At 43.0% G+C, this 18,862-nt stretch overlaps 3 protein-coding genes across 4 annotated transcripts; 2 read left to right on the top strand and 1 right to left on the bottom strand.

Annotated features, from left to right (window-relative positions):
- Positions 1–5,248: 5,248 nt before the first annotated feature.
- Positions 5,249–12,636, top strand: DNAAF2 (dynein axonemal assembly factor 2). Of its 2 annotated transcripts, none has more exons than XM_058738964.1 (3): positions 5,249–7,154; positions 10,423–10,566; positions 11,798–12,636. In XM_058738964.1, the coding sequence occupies exons 1-3, from the start codon at positions 5,265–5,267 to the stop codon at positions 12,299–12,301; spliced, it is 2,538 nt and encodes an 845-aa protein (XP_058594947.1). In that variant the 5' UTR covers positions 5,249–5,264; the 3' UTR covers positions 12,302–12,636. The 2 variants fall into 2 exon arrangements, with proteins under 2 accessions (XP_058594947.1, XP_058594946.1); XM_058738963.1 differs by having other exon boundaries at positions 5,251–7,259.
- A 1,610-nt stretch (positions 12,637–14,246) lies between these two features.
- MGAT2 (alpha-1,6-mannosyl-glycoprotein 2-beta-N-acetylglucosaminyltransferase) lies at positions 14,247–17,045 on the bottom strand. Its single transcript, XM_058738960.1, has 2 exons — positions 16,903–17,045; positions 14,247–16,612 (listed from the first exon to the last, which is right to left on the bottom strand). Exon 2 carries the CDS (start codon positions 16,556–16,558, stop codon positions 15,218–15,220), a length of 1,341 nt encoding a protein of 446 aa, XP_058594943.1. The 5' UTR covers positions 16,559–16,612; positions 16,903–17,045; the 3' UTR covers positions 14,247–15,217.
- A 97-nt stretch (positions 17,046–17,142) lies between these two features.
- RPL36AL (ribosomal protein L36a like) lies at positions 17,143–18,422 on the top strand. Its single transcript, XM_058738961.1, has 2 exons — positions 17,143–17,264; positions 17,991–18,422. Exon 2 carries the CDS (start codon positions 18,022–18,024, stop codon positions 18,340–18,342), a length of 321 nt encoding a protein of 106 aa, XP_058594944.1. The 5' UTR covers positions 17,143–17,264; positions 17,991–18,021; the 3' UTR covers positions 18,343–18,422.
- The last annotated feature ends 440 nt before the right edge of the window (positions 18,423–18,862 follow it).

Below are 18,862 nucleotides of genomic sequence, written 5' to 3'. Positions count from 1 at the left end.
TCATCCCCTCACTTACCTTTTAGTTTATGGCATTGCAATAATAGCCTAGAAATGAATCTGAATGACAGGAAGTTGTTAGAGGTACAAAGAATTTCTCAAATGTAAGAGCATCTTAATATTACAAACAGCCTGGAATGGAAGACATTTCTTTGAAAGAAAATTAGCTTTTGGGAGAATAGAGACTGATAAAAAATAAAAATGACATACTGAAAGGAAAATTCCTCAAGGAAATTTAATCTGAACGTAGTGATAAGTGAATTAGTAGTTAAGAGTGAAGTGGCAACTTAAGAAGTGGTTTGAAGATGGAAAATTTGGGGAGAGCATTAGTAGAGGCCTGATGTTAGAAGAGCAAGATTTAGCTTTAATTTCAAGAATAACCTAGAGAGGGGTGCCTAGGTGGCTCAGTCAGTTAACTGTCCAACTTCGGCTCAGGTCATGATCCCATGGCCCTGGAGTTCCAGCCCGGCATCGGGCTCCTTGCTGTCAGCACAGAGCTCTCTTCAGATCCCCTGTCTCCCTCTCTGCCCCTCCCCTGCCCACACTCTATTTCTCAAAAAATAAACATTAAAAAAAAAAAAAGAATAACCTAGAAAAAGTTAAAGAAGAAATCAAGACATAAGGTCAAAAGCTATATATATATATTGCTTGGAAAATGTACAATTTGGGCCTTAAAAGTGGTAGCGAAATAAACACTGTAAGGTTGTTGGTCCAGTTATGAGAACAAGAGCTACCTATGAAAGACGATGGGTCGAAAGTTATAAATGGAAATTGATACGTGTTCCCTCATTCATTAACTCCTTCATTTAACAAATAATTGTTTCAATAAAATGAACTTTTTGAGATCTTTTTACATTTAATGGTTAGAAAGATAGGGTGCATTTAGGAGTTAGCAAGGTGAAGTTAAATGAAGCAGGGTAGTTAACTGTGAGCAGAGAAGTTGCCAAAACCAGGCAACAAGAATAAGATAGTAACTAGAACCAGGTGGGAATCAGTGTTGTCCAGAAACATAAAGCAGAAGTCTGAAAGATGGAGCAGTAGAGGAGGAGCACTCAAAGGGTATCCTGGGCTGCTTTGGGGAAAATCAGAGGGGTGTTGTGCTCCCCGACTTGGTGCTTACTCAGCTGGAGCGTGGCCCACCTCACTGCAGAAATCTGGGTATGAGGCCCTGTCATAGGAAGGTGTGCCTTCAAGCAGGGGCCAGGTAGTTCACAAGACGGGAGTGGGTAAGATTTCTCTTCTATGAGAAAAGCGAACACTTGGTCTCGGGTGGGGAATCCACAGGAAGTGCAGACTGGAGCATGCAGGCCCACCTAAGGGCAGCACCTGCTGTTGTTCTGCCATCAGCCAGTCATGGCCACACGGGAAGCCTAGCCCAGTCTGCCATTTTGGAGAAATCCGTACTGTCAGGAAAAGCATCCCGAGTGTTCAAGCACTGGTGACTAATTGAAATCACCAAAGTTTGCACCAAAGACGACATGATTACAGACCGGCTTATGCCCATGAATTGCCTCCTCTGCCTTACAAGCACAGAAATTGTAATCTTGTGTTCTATAAAATACACCTATTAAGTAAGATGAGTTGGGTCCCAATCATTCAATCACTAAAATCTATTGTGGAATCTGCTGTGTTTTCGTAGAGTGAGGGGGCCACAGGCAGGGTAAAATTAAAATGGAATGTTTCAGTTCTGACCCTGTGCACATTCGTGTGTTTTCCATGGAGTGTAGGCCCCCTCCTACCATATTCAACCAGTAAAGCTCCGTTTTTATTGTTCTTATACTTTGGGCTTTATTTTTAGACAAGCCTGAAAAAAAAAGGTGGTCGGGCTTGGAAAGGGGTAGGAAACTGCCACTCTAATTCTTTAATACATTGTTAAATGTTTACCATGCTATACACTAAGCTAAGTGCTTACTGTGCTATTTAGGCTCCGTTAGGTCACCATTACCTTTAATTTATAAGTGAACAGACAGGAACAGGGAGATTAAATAAGTTGCCAAGGTCACACAGCTGGTAAAGGTCAGAGACAAGTTCACTCCATAGTGTATTGTTTCCCTTCTACTCCCTTACTAAACAGTAATTTTTACTCCACACTTCAGAAGTTATACGGGATCATGTATCTAGAGCTGTGTTTTAAATTGAAGGTTGAGCTCATCAGTGGGTTAAAATAAATAGGTCACAGCAGAATAGAAAATTCTAAGGTGTTAAGTATTGTTGCATGATACTATTGTTTCAATCATGTGCCAGTCAGGAGTTGGCATGTTGTCAGAGCTGTCTCACTTGCTTTAGTGGATATCAGGCCAACACCCCACTCCTCCCAAAAGGACAATCACTAGCCTGATTTCTAGCAGGAAGATTTATCTTGCCAAGCTTTGCCTATTGTACAACGGGATCATATGATATGTATTATTTTGCATCTGGTTTCTTTCACACAACCTTGTTAATAACATTTATCCACATTATTCATTCATGTCCATTGTGTGGATATACACATTTTATTTGTCCATTCTAGTACTGATGAGAATTTGGGTAGTTTCTACTGTTTGTCTATTACGAATATTGCTATTATAAATATGCACATTCTAGTGTATGTCTTTTGATAGAGAGATGTTTCTGTTGGATATATACATGGAAGTAGAACTTCCTAGTCATAAGATATACATTACAGTCAACAGAAATTTTCCAAAGTGATTAATCCAAAAGATACTTCCAGCATACTAGAGTGTCAGTTGCTTCACATGCTTGGAGCACAATGATTTTGTTGTGTTCCAGTGCCTAAGCCATCTAAGCAGTAGGTGCAGCAACTGTGCAATAAATATCTGTTCAAAGAATGAATCTGAACTTACATGGCATTTAAAGCTGTGGCCTTGATTAAGATCATCTGTGAAGAGGGACACTTGGATGGCTGTCAGTTAAGTGACCAACTCCTGGTATCAGTTTAGGTCATGATCTCACAGTTCACGAGTTTGAGCCCTGCATCGGGATCCACGCCGACAGTGCAGAGCCTGATTGGGATTCTCTCTTTCTGCCGCTCTCTGGCCCATTTCCTCTCCAAAAAAAAAAAAAAAAAAAAATCATCTGGAAAGAAATACAAATTTTTTTTTCAACGTTTTTTATTTATTTTTGGGACAGAGAGAGACAGGGCATGAACGGGGGAGGGGCAGAGAGAGAGGGAGACACAGAATCGGAAACAGGCTCCAGGCTCCGAGCCATCAGCCCAGAGCCTGACGCGGGGCTCGAACTCACGGACCGTGAGATCGTGACCTGGCTGAAGCCGGACGCTTAACCGACTGCGCCACCCAGGCGCCCCGAAATACAATTTTTTTTAATGTTTATTTATTTTTGAGGGGGGGGCGGGGAGATCATGAGCCAGGGAGAGGCAGAGAGAATCCCAGGCAGGCTCCATGCTGTCAGTGCAGAGCCTGACACGGAGATCAATCTCATGAACTGGGAGACAATGACCTGAGCCAAGACCAAGGGTCGGACACTTAACTGACTGAGCCATCCAGGTGTCCCCTAAAAGTTCAGTTAGATAACAGGGCTGATGAACAAACTTTGGGTGACTCCTACAGTTAGAGACCCGGCAGGAGAGAATAAGCAGAGGAGGAAAATGGGAGAGCATGAAGTTCTTCAAGAGTAAAGTAGGTTTCAAGGAGGGGGCAGTCAACTGTTTTTGAATGCTGCCAAGAGATTGTAAGATGGGGGCAGAGGTTGGGAAAGGAGTTAGATTTTTGGTCATTTCAAACCTGAGGGACTTAAGCATTAAATCATTCACACTGAGACTTCATATAGATAACCGGATATAGGAGTCCGGTGTTTAGAACCTGATATATAAGCCTGGTATTTGTGAGTGTAAATATATTGTGAAGGAGAGAATGTAAATGGAGAAGAGACAGGGTTCCAGCCCAGAGGCATTTCTACTGCAAAGCAGAACAGAGGCAAACATTTACAAAACATGATACAGAGTCAAGTGTCTCACGAGGTAGGAGAGAGACCTGGAAAGTGTGTTGCCACTGAGGTAATGCCAACATTAACTGTGTTAAATGTTGAGGACGGTTTCAACAAAATGAGAACAGAAACTAACAATCACTGGATTTAATAACTACCAATTAATAACTACCTAAGTCAGTAAATATTCTTCTAAAACATCACTTTGAATGACTGCACAGAATCCCATTGTATGGCAGTAGCTAAATCCGCTCACCCAGTCTCATTGTTGGAATTCTTAGATTGTTCCCAAACCTTGAGAATTATGGGTAATGTTGCCTTGACCACTCTTAGATTTGAAATTGCTAGATGAAAAAAGTATGTATCTTCTCAAGGCTTTTGATATAGCTACCAAACTACTCTCTAGAAAGGTTTTATTAAATTCTATACCACCCCAAGGAAACACAGTAATTGCAAAAACTGCCTTTGCCATTTTGATCAGTGATATATGGGATCTTACAGTTGCATTTTTGTTATTAAGGTCCTGGAGCACCTGGCTGGCTCAGCTGGAGGAGCAGGTGACTCTTGATCTTGGGGTTGTGAGTTCCAGCCCCACCCTGGGTGTGTAGAGATTACAATCAATCAATCAATCAATCAACTTAAACAGTCCTGCATGTTTATTGCTCATTGGTCATATATGAATAGCTTGCACATATCTCTTGCCCCAAATGTGAGTTGTTTATAGGGCAAACTGGTGACATATCCAGAAATCTGAAATGTTGGTGTAAAGTAAAAAAAAAAAAAAAAAAATGTAGATAAGCTTAAGGGTACCTGGGTGGCTCAGTCTGTTATAGTGGGACTCTTGGTTTCGGCTCAGATCATGATCTCAGGGTTGGTGGGTTCCAGCCCCCCAGTGGGGTCCACGATGACAGCACAGAGCCTGCTTGGGATTCTCTCCCTCCCTTTCTGCACTTCCCCCACTTGCTCTATCTCTCAAAATAAATAAATAAACTTAAAAAAATGTAGATAAGCTTAAACTGAATTACAGCTTGCCAGTATACTAGCTAAGTGACCTTGGTCAGGTAACTTCTCAGGTCCCATAGTCTTTGTGAAATGGTGATCAGATCTACCTTGAAGTGTTGTGAACAATAACTTACATAAATACTGGAAATTACAACAATTATTATGACAGTTATTCTGCATAAGCAATTGCACCATGGCACAGGAATCTAAGAATGCAGTATGTAGAGTAATTGATTTGAAGAAACTAAGAGGCTATTTGCGGCATTTCCACCATCCCACTCCAATTTCTGCCCCTCCTCCCGGGTGCTGGTAGTGTCACTATGGCAACGACCACGCGCTGCCGCTGCCGTAGGCTCCGTTCTCTGGCGGTTACCGAACTCCGCCACCACCCCACTCTCCGCAGACCAGCGACTGCACCGCGCGTCCCGACCACCTGGTCTCGGGTAAATCTCCCCTGGCTCGAAGGCCAGGAGCCACGGGGCAGGATGGCCAAGGCGGGAGCCTCTTCGTCGCTGGAGGACTTGGACCTGAGCGGAGAAGAGGTCCAGCGGCTCACCTCCGCCTTCCAGGACCCGGAGTTCCGGCGAATGTTCTCCGAGTACGCAGAAGAGCTCACAGACCCCGAGAACCGGCGGCGCTACGAGGAGGAAATCACCGCGCTAGAGCGTGAACGTGGAGTGGATGTGCGGTTCGTACACCCGCAACCTGGCCACGTGCTGCGCACTAGCCTCGACGGGGCGCAGCGCTGCTTCGTGAACGTGTGCAGCAACGCACTGGTGGGCGCGCCCAGCAGCCGACCCGGCCCTGGGGGCGCGGCGACCGGCAGCCAGTGGTCCCTGCCCTACAGCCTGGCTCCCGGCCGCGAGTACGCGGGGGGCCGAGGCACCCGCTACACTGTCTACGACGTAGTCTTCCACCCAGACGCGCTCACGCTAGCCCGGCGCCACGAGCGCTTCCGCCAGATGCTGGACACCACGGCCCTGGAAGCCATCGAGAAGCAGTTCGGCGTGAAGTTAGACCGCAGGAATGCCAAGACTCTGAAGATCAGGTACAAGGGGACTCCGGAGGCCGCCGTCCTGCGCACACCCCTGCCCGGGGGTGGCCCGGCCCGGCCCGAAGGGGAGCCGGAGAGCCCTCTCCCCGATTTCCCCTACCCCTACCGGTGCCCGGCGGTGGCCGGGAACTCTGTGGTCCCCCGGACCCAGGCGCCCTCCCCTCCGGAGGCGGTCCTGCAGCCCGCCCCCACAGAACCTCGCTACAGCGTGGTGCAGCGCCACCACGTGGACCTCCAGGATTACCGCTGTTCCCGGGATTCGGCCCCCAGTCCGGTGCCCCGGGAGCTGGTGGTCACCATCGAGCTGCCGCTGTTGCGCTCGGCCGAGCAGGCGGCGCTGGAGGTGACGGGAAAGCGGCTGTGCCTTGATTCAAGGAAGCCCGACTACCGGCTGAGGCTCTCGCTCCCGTACCCGGTGGACGACAGCCGCGGCAAGGCGCAGTTCAACAAGGCCCGGCGACAGCTGGTGGTCACGCTTCCCGTGGCACTACCCCCAGCGCGCCAGAAACCCACGGCGGAGCCGGAAGAGTTCGTCTACACACCCGGAACTGACGGCGCGGCGTGCCCTTCCGCTCGCGAGGGGGAGGCGGGCCCGGCAGGGGGTTGTGCCGGGATTGGCGGCCCGGAACCCCGGCTCCCTGGCGCTGCGGATTTACCGAGTACTAGTCCGGCCGCCGCTGTGGAGGAGCTTGTCTCCCAGCCCGAGGAGCGGGACTTGGACGAGCAAGCTGTGTGGACAACGGGCATCGAGGAGGAGCCGCCTTCCGTAGCAGGGAGCTCACCTGGGGACGGTGGAGGAGGCTCCCCTTGTACTTCATCTGGGGACCTTGACAGGGGGTCTTCTGCAGGAAGAGGGAGTGCGCGGGGAGATCTCATTGTTGAGACGCGCGTGATCGGGGAAGGTGTTCCATCTGATCGAGCCATGGGTCGTCCCGGGACGGGCAGCAGGGAACCATTGTGTCCTCCTTTGCAGTGTAATCAGGATGAAGAATCCCTGACTCTGCTAATTCAAGTGCCTCGGATCCAACCGCAAAGCCTTCAAGGGGATGTGAGCCCCTTCCGGTACAAATTGTGCTTCTCCACCCAAGACTTAGTTTATTATTCTTTCTTTTTGCAATTCGCTCCGGAGAATAAATTGAATACCAAAGAACCTGTGGTTAGTGTTTCTTCAAACAATGCAGTGATAGAACTGGCCAAATCTCCAGAATGCCATGGACATTGGAGAGAGTGGTATTACGGTTTAAACAAAGATTCTTTGGAGGTAACAGTTCTTTCTAGATTCTTAATATTTGAAATATTCCGTCCCACTTTTAAAATTTACTATTAAAACTGGCCCTTGAACAACACAAGATGGAACTGCCTGGATCCACTTACAAGCAGATCTTTTTTGAAAAGCTTTAAGTGTATTTTGTTAAGATTTTATTTTCAAGTGATCTCTATACCCCACCTGGGGCTCGAAATCACCACCAGAGATCAACATCAGGCTCCATTGACTGAGCCAGCCAGGTGCCCCTAAATGTATTTTCTTTTATGATTTTATTAATAACATTTTGTTTTCTCTAGTTTACATTATAAGGACATAGTATAAATGCAAAATATGTGTTAATGGACTGTTTATGTTATCAGTAAGGCTTCCAATCTGCAGTAGGCTGTTAGTAGTTAAGCGTTAGGGCAGTCAAAAGTTGTAGGTGGAGTTTTCAACCGTGGGATGGGGGGCGCCCCAACACCCCCCACCCCGCCACCCTCGTTGAAGGATTAACTGAATAAATATTGTTAAACTGAACATCAAGATCAGCTACACCTCTTATGGGCGGGTACTCTAGAACTTGGGGCTGAGCATTATCTAGTTTACTCAGGATACAGTTTTCATGAATAGTATGTTCTATTGTAGTTGCTACTACACTTTCAAGGTTATTGAGGTTCTTGAATTTCAGATTCTAACCCTTGAATTTGTTACAAGCTAAAAAAAATTACATGTAACAGATGAATACCTCAATGCAAACCACCAGTTGTTAATTTATGAGTTTAAAAAGTTCCTTAGAACTTCAAATTTTACAGTTTTTTAAAAAAAATTAATAGTACCGAAGTACTAATTCCCAGAAATAAAACTTGTTGCAGAGTATATATTGAAAATTAACTTTCTGGTCTTGGGCTTTAACTTGCCAGAAATTTTCACCTCTTCCTGTTATTTTCCTAGATATTTGCTAATAAGTTATATTTTATGAGGGGCATCTTCTGGGAGAAGTGGTTAATTTGAAACCATCCCAAAATAGTAAATAAGCCAGGACTAGGTAAAATACTTTGTGAGAATATAATATGAAATTGACTGTTTATATCATCAGAAGGGGGACATTTAGGAAAGGGCAGTTTTTTTTCCTGTAATTGTTTTATTTCTTTACTTATTTTTAAAGTTTATTTAAGTAATCTCTACACCTAACGTGGGCCTTGAACTCACAATCTGAGATCATGAGTCGTATGCCCTTCTGAATGAGCCAGCCAGGTGCCCCTGTAATTGTTTTAATAAATGTAAAAATAACTTAAAACTGGGAAGAAGGCTTTATGGATAAGCAGTTGAGAGAATACTAAAGAATATATTTTAATCTAATTTTCTAGAAAGCTAACATTATTTTAGCAAGGAAATTAGACCAAAATGGGATTAGGGCAACTGTGTGTTACATCTTTGATGCCTGAAATAGATTTATAATTACTTCATTAGTCATCACATTTGCTAAGGCTGATGGAACCATAATACTCAATTATTCTTCTTTACACTTCACTGGACTAGGCTCTAAGTATTAAAGTAAAATTATTTTAGGGGCGCCTGGGTGGCACAGTCGGTTAAGCGTCCGACTTCAACCAGGTCACGATCTCGCGGTCCGTGAGTTCGAGCCCCGCGTCAGGCTCTGGGCTGATGGCTCGGAGCCTGGAGCCTGTTTCCGATTCTGTGTCTCCCTCTCTCTCTGCCCCTCCCCGTTCATGCTCTGTCTCTCTCTGTCCCAAAAATAAATAAAAAACGTTGAAAAAAAAAATTTAAAGTAAAATTATTTTAAAATCACAAGAGTAATAGGTGGGTAGACAGAAAATATAGTGATTAAATTATATGCATTATATGGAAATAATTATAAAGAGACTGGATTGTGATGGTCAAGGTCAGAATTGTTACTTTACACATAAGTACAATATTATTTATAAAAGCCTTAAATATCCACTGGAAATTTTCCTAGAGATACAGGACCACTAAATTGAATATCTTTTATTAGAGTAAAATCAGCCATTAGAATAAGGCAAGCTTATGCAAATCCTCTATATTTTAATCATAACCATTTCCATTATAAATATTACTTTCCCTTGGGTTTACTAAAGACTAAAGTATTTGGTGTATTTTTGTGCAATGAATGTGTTTTTCCAGAGACAGGAACCTTAGAAATGCTTTTAATTGGGGAATGTTTCTATCATCAGTTATTCTGGAACTTAAAATAATAGGAATGAAATTACTCCAAATTTTTGGGTAAGATTTTTCTGTACCCAAGGTTCACTTTGGTAGGCGTTCACAAGTGTAGATACTGTATAAAATAAGGGAACTTGAAACTTGTCTCTTTCTGATTTTGCCCTCCTATTTGGACCAAATAATGAACTGTGTTTATTTGGAAATTTGTTTTTATGTAAGTATTTTATTTCAGGCAACAATAAACTGATTTTATGAATTTTAAATATGGTTATCTCTTCAACACCCTAATTATATACCTATATTCATTTCACATGAATATGCACAAACTGCTTTGTGTTTGAGAGCCTGGTAAAAGTGATTTATGCATTTCCTAATAGTAGTTTGGAAATCTTTCCTATGTCTCTTGAAATCTATTTCATTCTTATAAATAGCTATATGCTAGTGTCACGCTGGATTATCTCAATGTGTAAAATTAGAATCTACTTCTCAAGTAAAATATTATATTTGGCTGTTACCAGGCCAAGAACTAAAACGCAAACTGGTCACACAAAATTTGAATAAATCCTGTCATGTATTTTTCTTAGCTGACTCATTAGGAAGTATTCTAAAATTAAATAACATTTTATAGCTGTGACTGCATTTAGACCTAGTGGTGATGTTATTCTTATACAATATTGAGAAAAAAGAAAGAAAAATATCATTTATAAATAAGATTATCTCAGATTGTTAACAGAGACTTAGAAAAGGAACTAGGATTTTTTAAAGACTTTTCTTTTAGCGCCTTTGCCGTTATATGTATATACTCTTGCTACTCTTAACTACTCAATACTGTTTTCTTCTGCCAAAACAGCATAGGAGTAACATTAAACATTTAAAAGTATAATCCTGAACTGTGTTAAGAACTTTTATGAGCTGTTCTTAGATCAAATGTGTCAAGAATGACTTATGAGGCAGAATTTTTTTTCTCTTATTTTAGGAAAAGCTGTTTGTCAATGAAGAAAATGTTAATGAGGTACTTGAAGAGGTCCTGAGCTCTCCATTTAAACAGACAATGTCCTTAACCCCACCATTAATTGAAGTTCTTCAGGTTACTGATAGTAAGATTCAGATTCACGCAAAGGTAAGGATTTGGTGGACTTTGTAGAGTAGTGATTTAGGACCAGGTTAAAGCCTGACCAATATCTTAATTTTTGATTTCTTGATGTCATAACTTTAAATCAAATGTACATAGTATCTGGGAAGACTTAGGAGTAAAGACCTCTTTGTATGTATTTTACTGTGTGCCATGCACTTTGTGATTTATTTTCACACAGATCTCATTTCATCCCAAAGTAACTCTCCATTGAGGAATAGAGTGAGACTAACATTTAGGAAGTTTGAGTACCAGTCCAGGGACAAACAAGTCTTTTTGACTATCAAACCGTGGGAAGGAGCTGTGTCATTCTGTTTGTTCATTATTTCTAGTTGAACCATAAGTTTGGTTATTTTGTAAAATTAATTAGTTAATTAATTATATTTTAGAAAGGGAGAGAGCGAGCATGGGGGAGAGGGGCAAGGGAGAAAGCATCTTTTTTTTAAGTTTATTTATTTTGAGAGAGATTGCATGCACATGCCTGCACAGTTGGGGGAGGGGCAGAGAGAGAGAGGAAGAGCGGGAATCCCAAGCGGGCACCACACTGTCAGTGTAGAGCCCAATGCGAGGCTTGATCTCACAAACTGTGAGATCATGACCTAAGCCCAAATCAAGAGTTGGATGCTCAACCGACTGAGCCACCCAGCTGCCCTGGGAGAGACACTCTTAAGCAGGCTGTCTGCTCAGGGTGGAGCCCGATGTGTGGCTTTATCCCATGACCCTAGGCTGTGGAATCATGACCTGAGCCCACGTTTAACCCACTGAGCCACCCACGTACCCCTAGTTTGGTTATTTTTAGTCTTCAATATTGGACACAGAGATAATTTAGTAACTAGCACAGTTGATTTATATATGAATGTGGGGAGGGAGTGGATCTAAAGAATCACAGAAATTCAAGAAAACTCAAGAAACTCAAGAATGACCTTATTAGAAAGACTACTAAAGGGTTGGTAGGCCAGGATTATTTTATCTTGAAGGAGTTGAGGAGTCCCTGGAAGGAATTAATCAAGAATTAATGCCAGGTTTGCATTGTCTGCATTATTAAAAAATAACTGGCAGCATTTGGAAGATGACTTTGAGGGGGAAGCCTGGAAATCCGCAGTTCTGCAAGGGTTGTTCCCTCACAATTAAAAAAAAAAAATCTATACCCAGAGAGTACTACAATTTAATTTTCTATTTGTTTCAAAGAATTCTTAATTTATTGTTTCTCTTGACCTAGTTGCAAGAATGTAGTAACTCTGAGCAGCTTCATGAAAAGGAAGAAAAAGTCAATGAAGGAAGTCCTGTAACTGAAAAAGAAAATATAGAACATCCTACCGCCTCAACAACTGATTCTGATTCATCTGTGGCAGTTAAAGTACTAGAAACAGACGGTTGTGGTTCAGTTGTATGCTTGCAACAAGAGTCTCTTGATGTTTCTCACATGCTATTTGGAAAGTCTCAGCAACCTGAGTCAAAAATGGAACCTGAATTTATAAAAGAAAAAAGTCCCATTTACTCAAATGAGGAAAAAGATAATTTAAAAGAACCAGTGATAACAGAAGAGAAAGAATTACATGGAGACCATCAATCATTACTAAATGAAACAACAGTTCACAATTTACCTGGTCTTGACAACATAAAAGAAACCAATATGCAGGATGGTAGTGTGCAGTTTATTAAAGATCATGTGACTCAATGTGCATTCAGTTTTCATAATTCTTTGCTGTATGACTTGGATTGATTCTATATAATTTTAGAATTTAAAAGTTAAGAGTAAAGTTTTTTGGACTTAGATTATTTTTCTGTTAACTATTATTGTAAAACAAAGTACTTAAGAAAGTATAAAATTAAAATTTTCAATTTTGATTCTAATGGGGAAACTGGCGATATTTTTTGCATGTATAATTTATACAGTTTCCTTAATTATGGTGATTTTTGTGATTCCTCTGATGTGTACTTTTTCTAATGGAGGGTTATTAAACATATAGTTTTAATACAACCTGTATATATTTGCTTCTGTTTGTTTTTGGCTTCTTTTCTTTACCATAACTAATAAAGTTTTAAAGTAAATATTCACTAAGTTGTGTCTGTTACAAAAATTCTCAAGAATGCAATTAACTGGAAATTAATCAGTATGTGTGTGTGGTGGGATAGAATCTCTAAACTATGCGTTTATAAGTTTCACTAAATAGAACATATTTATGTTTGAAACAGAGATTCTTAGAAGTTTACCAACCAATATTAACGACCCAAACAATTACAATACAAATACACTGAATGAAATTTAGTATTTTTGCTTCAACTCTGTATTTTACTCTTCTCATGTCTGTCACACACAAAATACAGGTTATATAGTGATACTTTTGAAAATTGAACTTCTTAAAAGATGTTTTTGGGGGCGCCTGGGTGGCGCAGTCGGTTACGCGTCCGACTTCAGCCAGGTCACGATCTCGCGGTCCGTGAGTTCGAGCCCCGCGTCAGGCTCTGGGCTGATGGCTCGGAGCCTGGAGCCTGTTTCCGATTCTGTGTCTCCCTCTCTCTCTGCCCCTCCCCCGTTCATGCTCTGTCTCTCTCTGTCCCAAAAAAAAACAAAAAACGTTGAAAAAAAAATTAAAAAAAAAAAAAAAAAAAAAAGATGTTTTTGGAAGTTACTATTGGAGTATTAAGACATTTCTTGGTCTTACAGAATACATTTATGAATATTTTTAAAAGCTTTTAACTAATCCCTACACCCAAACGTGGGGCTTGAATTGATAACCCCGATATTGAGAGTCACATACTCCAACTGATGCAGCCAGCCAGCCTACATTTACTAATATTAGAACAATAAAAAATCTGGGAATTTGTTCCCATAGGAAAACTGTCTTTGCTGTATTACATGGAAACAAAATAGCCAGTCACGTTTCTAGTTCGTTTTTCTTGCAATATCTAAAAAAGGGTAGCAGATAATGTATCTTAAATTATTAGTTTTGTGGAATAATATTTTTATTGGAGGCCAGGAGAAAATCCGAATAAATTTTTTCTCACAAAAATTTTTAATACAGCATGAATGTAGAAAGGAAAGTATTTGTTGATCTAATTGCTGACACCAAGGCCATGAGCTGATTTATCTATGTGTTTCAAAAAAAGATACTAATTCAAAGGTCTGGCCCTACCTTAGTCCTGGAAATTACCTAATCTCTTTAGTCCTTTGAACTGGGGAAAGTCAGATCAGAGCACCAAAAGCTAATACAAAACCTGGCAATTCATCCTGATTTATATTTATAACCCCTCTAAAATCTGGAACCAGATTGGGCTAGGAGGGTAATATAAAGGTAGCACATAAAGTAAGAGAACTATTTGCTCCACCTAAAATGACCATATGCATTTTTCCACCATAATGACTCTTAATTTGATGAAATCATTTCAAAACTGTCCATTTAATACATAATTTCCCTGGGGTTGAAATGATGTCATATCTACACAAATTAATCTTTGAGTAATTTCTGGTTGAATGCAATTATATACTGTTAAGAGAAACTTCCACATTAAATATAGAATAAATTTTAAGCCTGTTTCCTATTATTGTGTGTGCCTTTTTAAAAAGTATGATTTCAGTTAAAATAAAGCCAGCACTAGAACATGTTTCACTGTAGCATGACTGAACTTTCTATCATTGCTGGTTCTCGAAAACAATTTAGGCTGTATTTCACTTACAAGGCAGCTTTTTATTGTTCATTAGCTATGCTTGGCTAATTTGAAAGCCAGTTTCTTCCAAAGGGAATGCATTGTCAAGAGTGGGGTTTTCTTTAATTCAAATTCAGTTGTATGATGTACAAAGGGTTCATATGAAGATATAATGCAAACTATAAAACTTCTAGAATGCCTTTACTGAATTTTGGTGTAAAGAGTAAACAAAATTTCTTCTACAAAATGATTAGGAACTTTTTATGCAAAAATGAGTTATTTTATTTTGGCAGCACTAAAAGAAAAAAAAACCCACTGTATTTCTACATTGAGGTGAAAACAGTGTTTCAACTTTCTTATCAAATACATTCCAAAAGAAAGTGTGTTCTATGAAGGTTCCAAAGCACAGGCAAATCTTAACACAATAATACAGGAATCTGTAATACTGAAAATGTCTGTTCTGATAGGGTGTTTAACAAACATAACTTCTGAATTATAAAACCAGCGAAGCAAACCCTTCTTAGTAACCGTGTCGAGTGAAATTGGGCTTGCTCCGTTAATACTCTAATGATTCTATTGTAATACTTTTTACTGTTACGACAATTTTAAATAAAGTTTGCTGTACTTAAAATAAGTTTTGAAAGTGGAAAAGTGTACAAAGTTCCAGATAAAAAGATTAAGAGATGCAATTTAAATAAAATTTCTCCTCTTTTCTTTTACCGGTTAACAATGATTACCTTTAGCTGATACAGATTGAACTTTAAAACCCAACTCCTGAAATGAAAACTTCTGTTTAAATTTTTGTCAGACATAGAAGGAAAAGATTACTATATTTGGACATCTTTTACAAGAATTGTTTTTTTGTTTTTTGTTTTTTTTTTGTATTAAAGCAGAAACCAGTTCCTAAACCCTTTTTATTCAATTGTTTATCCTGTTTGGACAAATATCAAAAATAGAAGACTGTCACTTTTGCTTTTGTAATTGTGATTTTTCACTGCAGTCTTCTATAACTTTTACAGAGTTCATGGTCCCTAATATCTCCCCACCCTCCATTTTTCCTAGGTGGGGAAATGGCTGCCACAAATTTCTCACTGATAGTTAGAGTGTCTGGAAACAAGTACTGTTTGTTATTATTTAAGAGTGACTCAATTTGGGCACTCTGGGTGGATGGTCTACAGGTTTTCTTGTGGTGCATACCACAGTCTCCAGCATGAAATATCCTAGGAACTTGAGGAACCAGCACTTTCCAGAATTTTGGAAGACAGGATACAGTTAAATATTGAAGAGTCCAGTCCCAGTTATAATCATCGTAAGTACAGAAAGTGTCTGTGCACTCAATCAACTTCTGATACGCATCCCGGGTCAAGGCTAGACCCATATTGTGCTCTGTGGATTTCCAAGTTTTCACGTCTACCTTGTCAGCAATGCCATGGAAACTGCGACTGGCCGTATACGTCCCCAGGGAGAGAACATCACACTCAGGACACTCTTGCTGCTTTAACTTCCACATCTTTTTGAAGACATGGTAAAAGTCTGGGGCTAAGTAGTGATCCTCCTCTAGGAAAAGTATGAGGCCAGCATAGTCTCGAAGAACTTTGACCCTTTCCCATACAAAATGCAGCTTCCACCACCAATGGTGTTTGGTTTGGGAGAACTTGGCCTCTCTATAATGGCCAAAGGAGTCGGGATACTCAGCATTAATGCATCCCATCTTCAAAGCTGCATTCTTCTCCAGGTCTCGGGGGCAATCTCTGGGGTCGCTGCCTGGAAACTCGTTGGGGTACAACTGAATGCTGAAAGGAAAGAACACCTGCAGAACCGGACAGAAATCCACCCCAGCGATCAGTTGATTGATTTCTGTCGACCAGAAGTCATGGCTAAAGATGACGAGGACGCTGTCGATGCCCTGGGCTTTCCGGAGGGAGTCCAGCAGCAGTCTGAGGTAATCGGGCCGGTTATGCACCTGGACCACCAGCACCAGCTCTCGAGGGGTCCAGGAGCCGGCCTTCTCTACATTCCTCAGCGTCTGGTCGAAGTTCAGCTGGTACACCAGGGACCTGTACCGCAGCGTCAGGTTGTCCGCCTCAGGCTGCGGGGCCGCGGGGACCAGCGGAGCCGCCGACTCGTTGGAGACCCGGCGGATGCCCACGGACACAGCCGAATGGTCCCCGCCCCGGCCGCCCGCACCTCGCGCGGGCTCGGCGTCCAGCAGCGGCGGGGCGAGGGCCTCGTTTTTCCTTTGTCGCCCATTGCTGCTCCAGAGGACGAAGCCGCAGGCGGCCACCACGAGCGTCAGGATCAGCACCTTCCGCTTGTAGATGCGGAACCTCATGGTCTCCAGGGCCGGGAGCGCTGGCGGGCGGGCGCGAAAAGGAGCTAGCGGCTTCTGCACAGAAGGGGCGGGCGGGTGGCGGCCGTCGCCTTGGCCTGAGGCAGTCGGAACTGGACCCCGCGGCTGCCCTAGCTAACTCATCCCGGGCCCCGGGGGTCCTGGGGCCCGAAGGGTCTCAGCTCCCCCGCGCCGCCCGGGCTCCACACATCCTCGCCTGGCAGCTGCAGCTCGGGCAGCGGCCCCGCGGCTAGGAGCCGCGGCTCAGCATCGCCTCGGTCCTCTCCATTCAGCAAGGGTCCCGGAAGAAGCCCCGCAGCGGCCCCACCGCACTCCCGCTTGGTTACCTGCGCCTCCAGCGGCCCTGCGTCCTCTGCGCTCTCATCCTTACACGGGCCCTACACCGCCAAGACCGAGCGACGCAGCCTCGCCCCACTCCGGCGGCGACCGTTCTGACAACCCGCGACTGGCCCGCGGAGCGCCGCGGCCCTCCGGCCCACACCCCTCCGGCCCGCCCCTTGGGCCCCTGGTTGGAGCTTCCCGGACGCGTCCGGGGACGCCAGGCCGCCGCTGCCTGCTGCCTATTGGCCTTTAGTACTGTCGCTCACGCACAGTTCCTGCTTCCGCCTCGTTCCTCCCTTTCCTGTTAGGCGCGAGCGAGGCGAGGCGAGGCGAGGCCAGGCGAGGATCGCGGACGCCGAATTTGCCGGTGAGCTAAGACGGTAGTGTAGCGTCTCAGCAGGAGCCTCCAGTGCTGGGAACCCGGGGATGGACGAGGCCCTTGTGGGAACTGGAGGGCGAGACCCGCTGCCTGGTTTGCTAGAGCTAAAGAACTGGCTTCTCCCTTTGGAAAGGGGCTCAGGAATGGCGGCTAGTGGGCCGGGAGGCACATATTAAGGACACGTCAGCCTTCAGGGCTGCTCTGACAGGTGGCTGTGCTTCTGAGAGGAAAAGTGAAACCAGACTGATTTGGTTCCCGGAGAAGGAGGGTAGGCGGGCCGTAGCCACTGTATCGCGCGCTGAACCGGGAATGCCCGGGCGCTAGAACGTGGGGGAAGAGGGTGCGAGGAAGAGCCGGAGGCTCTAGCTTTGGCCTTCTCTGAGAAAGAAAATTAGATAGACACCACTTCTTTTCTTTTGGGGTAGCCACAGTAAATTAAACTCCAAAGGAACTCGCTTTGTACGGGGAAACTGGCTCCCCCTGTGCTGCTGCATTGCATGCTAATTTTTATTGAGTCTCATTCTATACATGCTCTAATAATTTAAGCATTCCAAAACGTGTGCACTTTTCTGTGTAATTTATTCTTATATGAAATGAGTACTTGGTGGGTCTATACCTTAGTGATACATGTAATGCTGTAATGTTTTCCTGAATTTTTAAAACGTTTTATTCAAAAATGTTTGTCTGCCACTGTGATTTTAAATGTTTTACCAGTTTGCATCGTGCTGACAGCCCTGCTGCAAAGATGGTCAATGTTCCAAAAACCCGAAGGACTTTCTGTAAGAAGTGTGGAAAGCATCAGCCTCACAAAGTGACCCAGTATAAGAAGGGCAAGGATTCCCTGTATGCCCAGGGAAAGAGGCGCTACGATCGGAAGCAGAGTGGCTATGGTGGGCAGACGAAGCCAATTTTCCGGAAGAAAGCTAAAACCACAAAGAAGATTGTGCTGAGGCTTGAATGTGTCGAACCTAACTGCAGGTCCAAGAGGATGCTGGCCATTAAAAGATGCAAGCATTTTGAACTGGGAGGAGATAAGAAGAGAAAGGGCCAAGTGATCCAGTTCTAAGCTTTGGGATTCTTCTTTTCCTTGATGCTTGTAGCAACGTTATCTGTATGAAAATAAATGCAGTAATATTTTTGCTCAAATATTCTGTGTTTTTTGAAATACAAATAGAATGACATATTTAATGTGATTCAAAATTAAGGAAATAACAGCAAATTTGTTGAACTAAGATATATCCTCTTCTCAAATTTATTTAAATTTAGTTTCATAAGAATTGGAATATTGTTTATGTGTCACACACACACATATATAAAAAGACAGGAGTACCACCTCCAACTTTACAACAAGGTTATGGAACTCTATCAGGGAAAAAAACTCAGACCTTCTTTACCTTTTCTGGTTAATTTCAAATATGTTAGGCAAATTCATAATCATGATTGAAGAGCTCCTGGGAAAAGTCAAATCAGATTTTCAAGAAAAGTAAATGAAGAGGCTAAATTAAGCCTGTGTATAGCAGACTCAGTGGGGCAGAGTATCAAAGATGAGGGATAAAAAGAGCCGACTTTTTGCAAATTAGTGTCCA

This window comes from Neofelis nebulosa, chromosome 7 (assembly GCF_028018385.1).
Source record: "Neofelis nebulosa isolate mNeoNeb1 chromosome 7, mNeoNeb1.pri, whole genome shotgun sequence".
Classification (NCBI taxonomy): domain Eukaryota; kingdom Metazoa; phylum Chordata; class Mammalia; order Carnivora; family Felidae; genus Neofelis; species Neofelis nebulosa.
This window is presented reverse-complemented; position numbering and strand designations above follow the sequence as displayed.

Bases quoted from the DNA above. Each gene is read 5' to 3' on its own strand.
- MGAT2 (XM_058738960.1), bottom strand. From the start codon at position 16,558: ATGAGGTTCCGCATCTACAAGCGGAAGGTGCTGATCCTGACGCTCGTG.
- DNAAF2 (XM_058738963.1), top strand. From the start codon at position 5,265: ATGGCAACGACCACGCGCTGCCGCTGCCGTAGGCTCCGTTCTCTGGCG. The intron at 7,260-10,422 runs GTAACAGTTCTT...CTCTTATTTTAG, and splicing joins TAAACAAAGATTCTTTGGAG to GAAAAGCTGTTTGTCAATGA. The intron at 10,567-11,797 runs GTAAGGATTTGG...CTCTTGACCTAG, and splicing joins AGATTCAGATTCACGCAAAG to TTGCAAGAATGTAGTAACTC.
- RPL36AL (XM_058738961.1), top strand. From the start codon at position 18,022: ATGGTCAATGTTCCAAAAACCCGAAGGACTTTCTGTAAGAAGTGTGGA.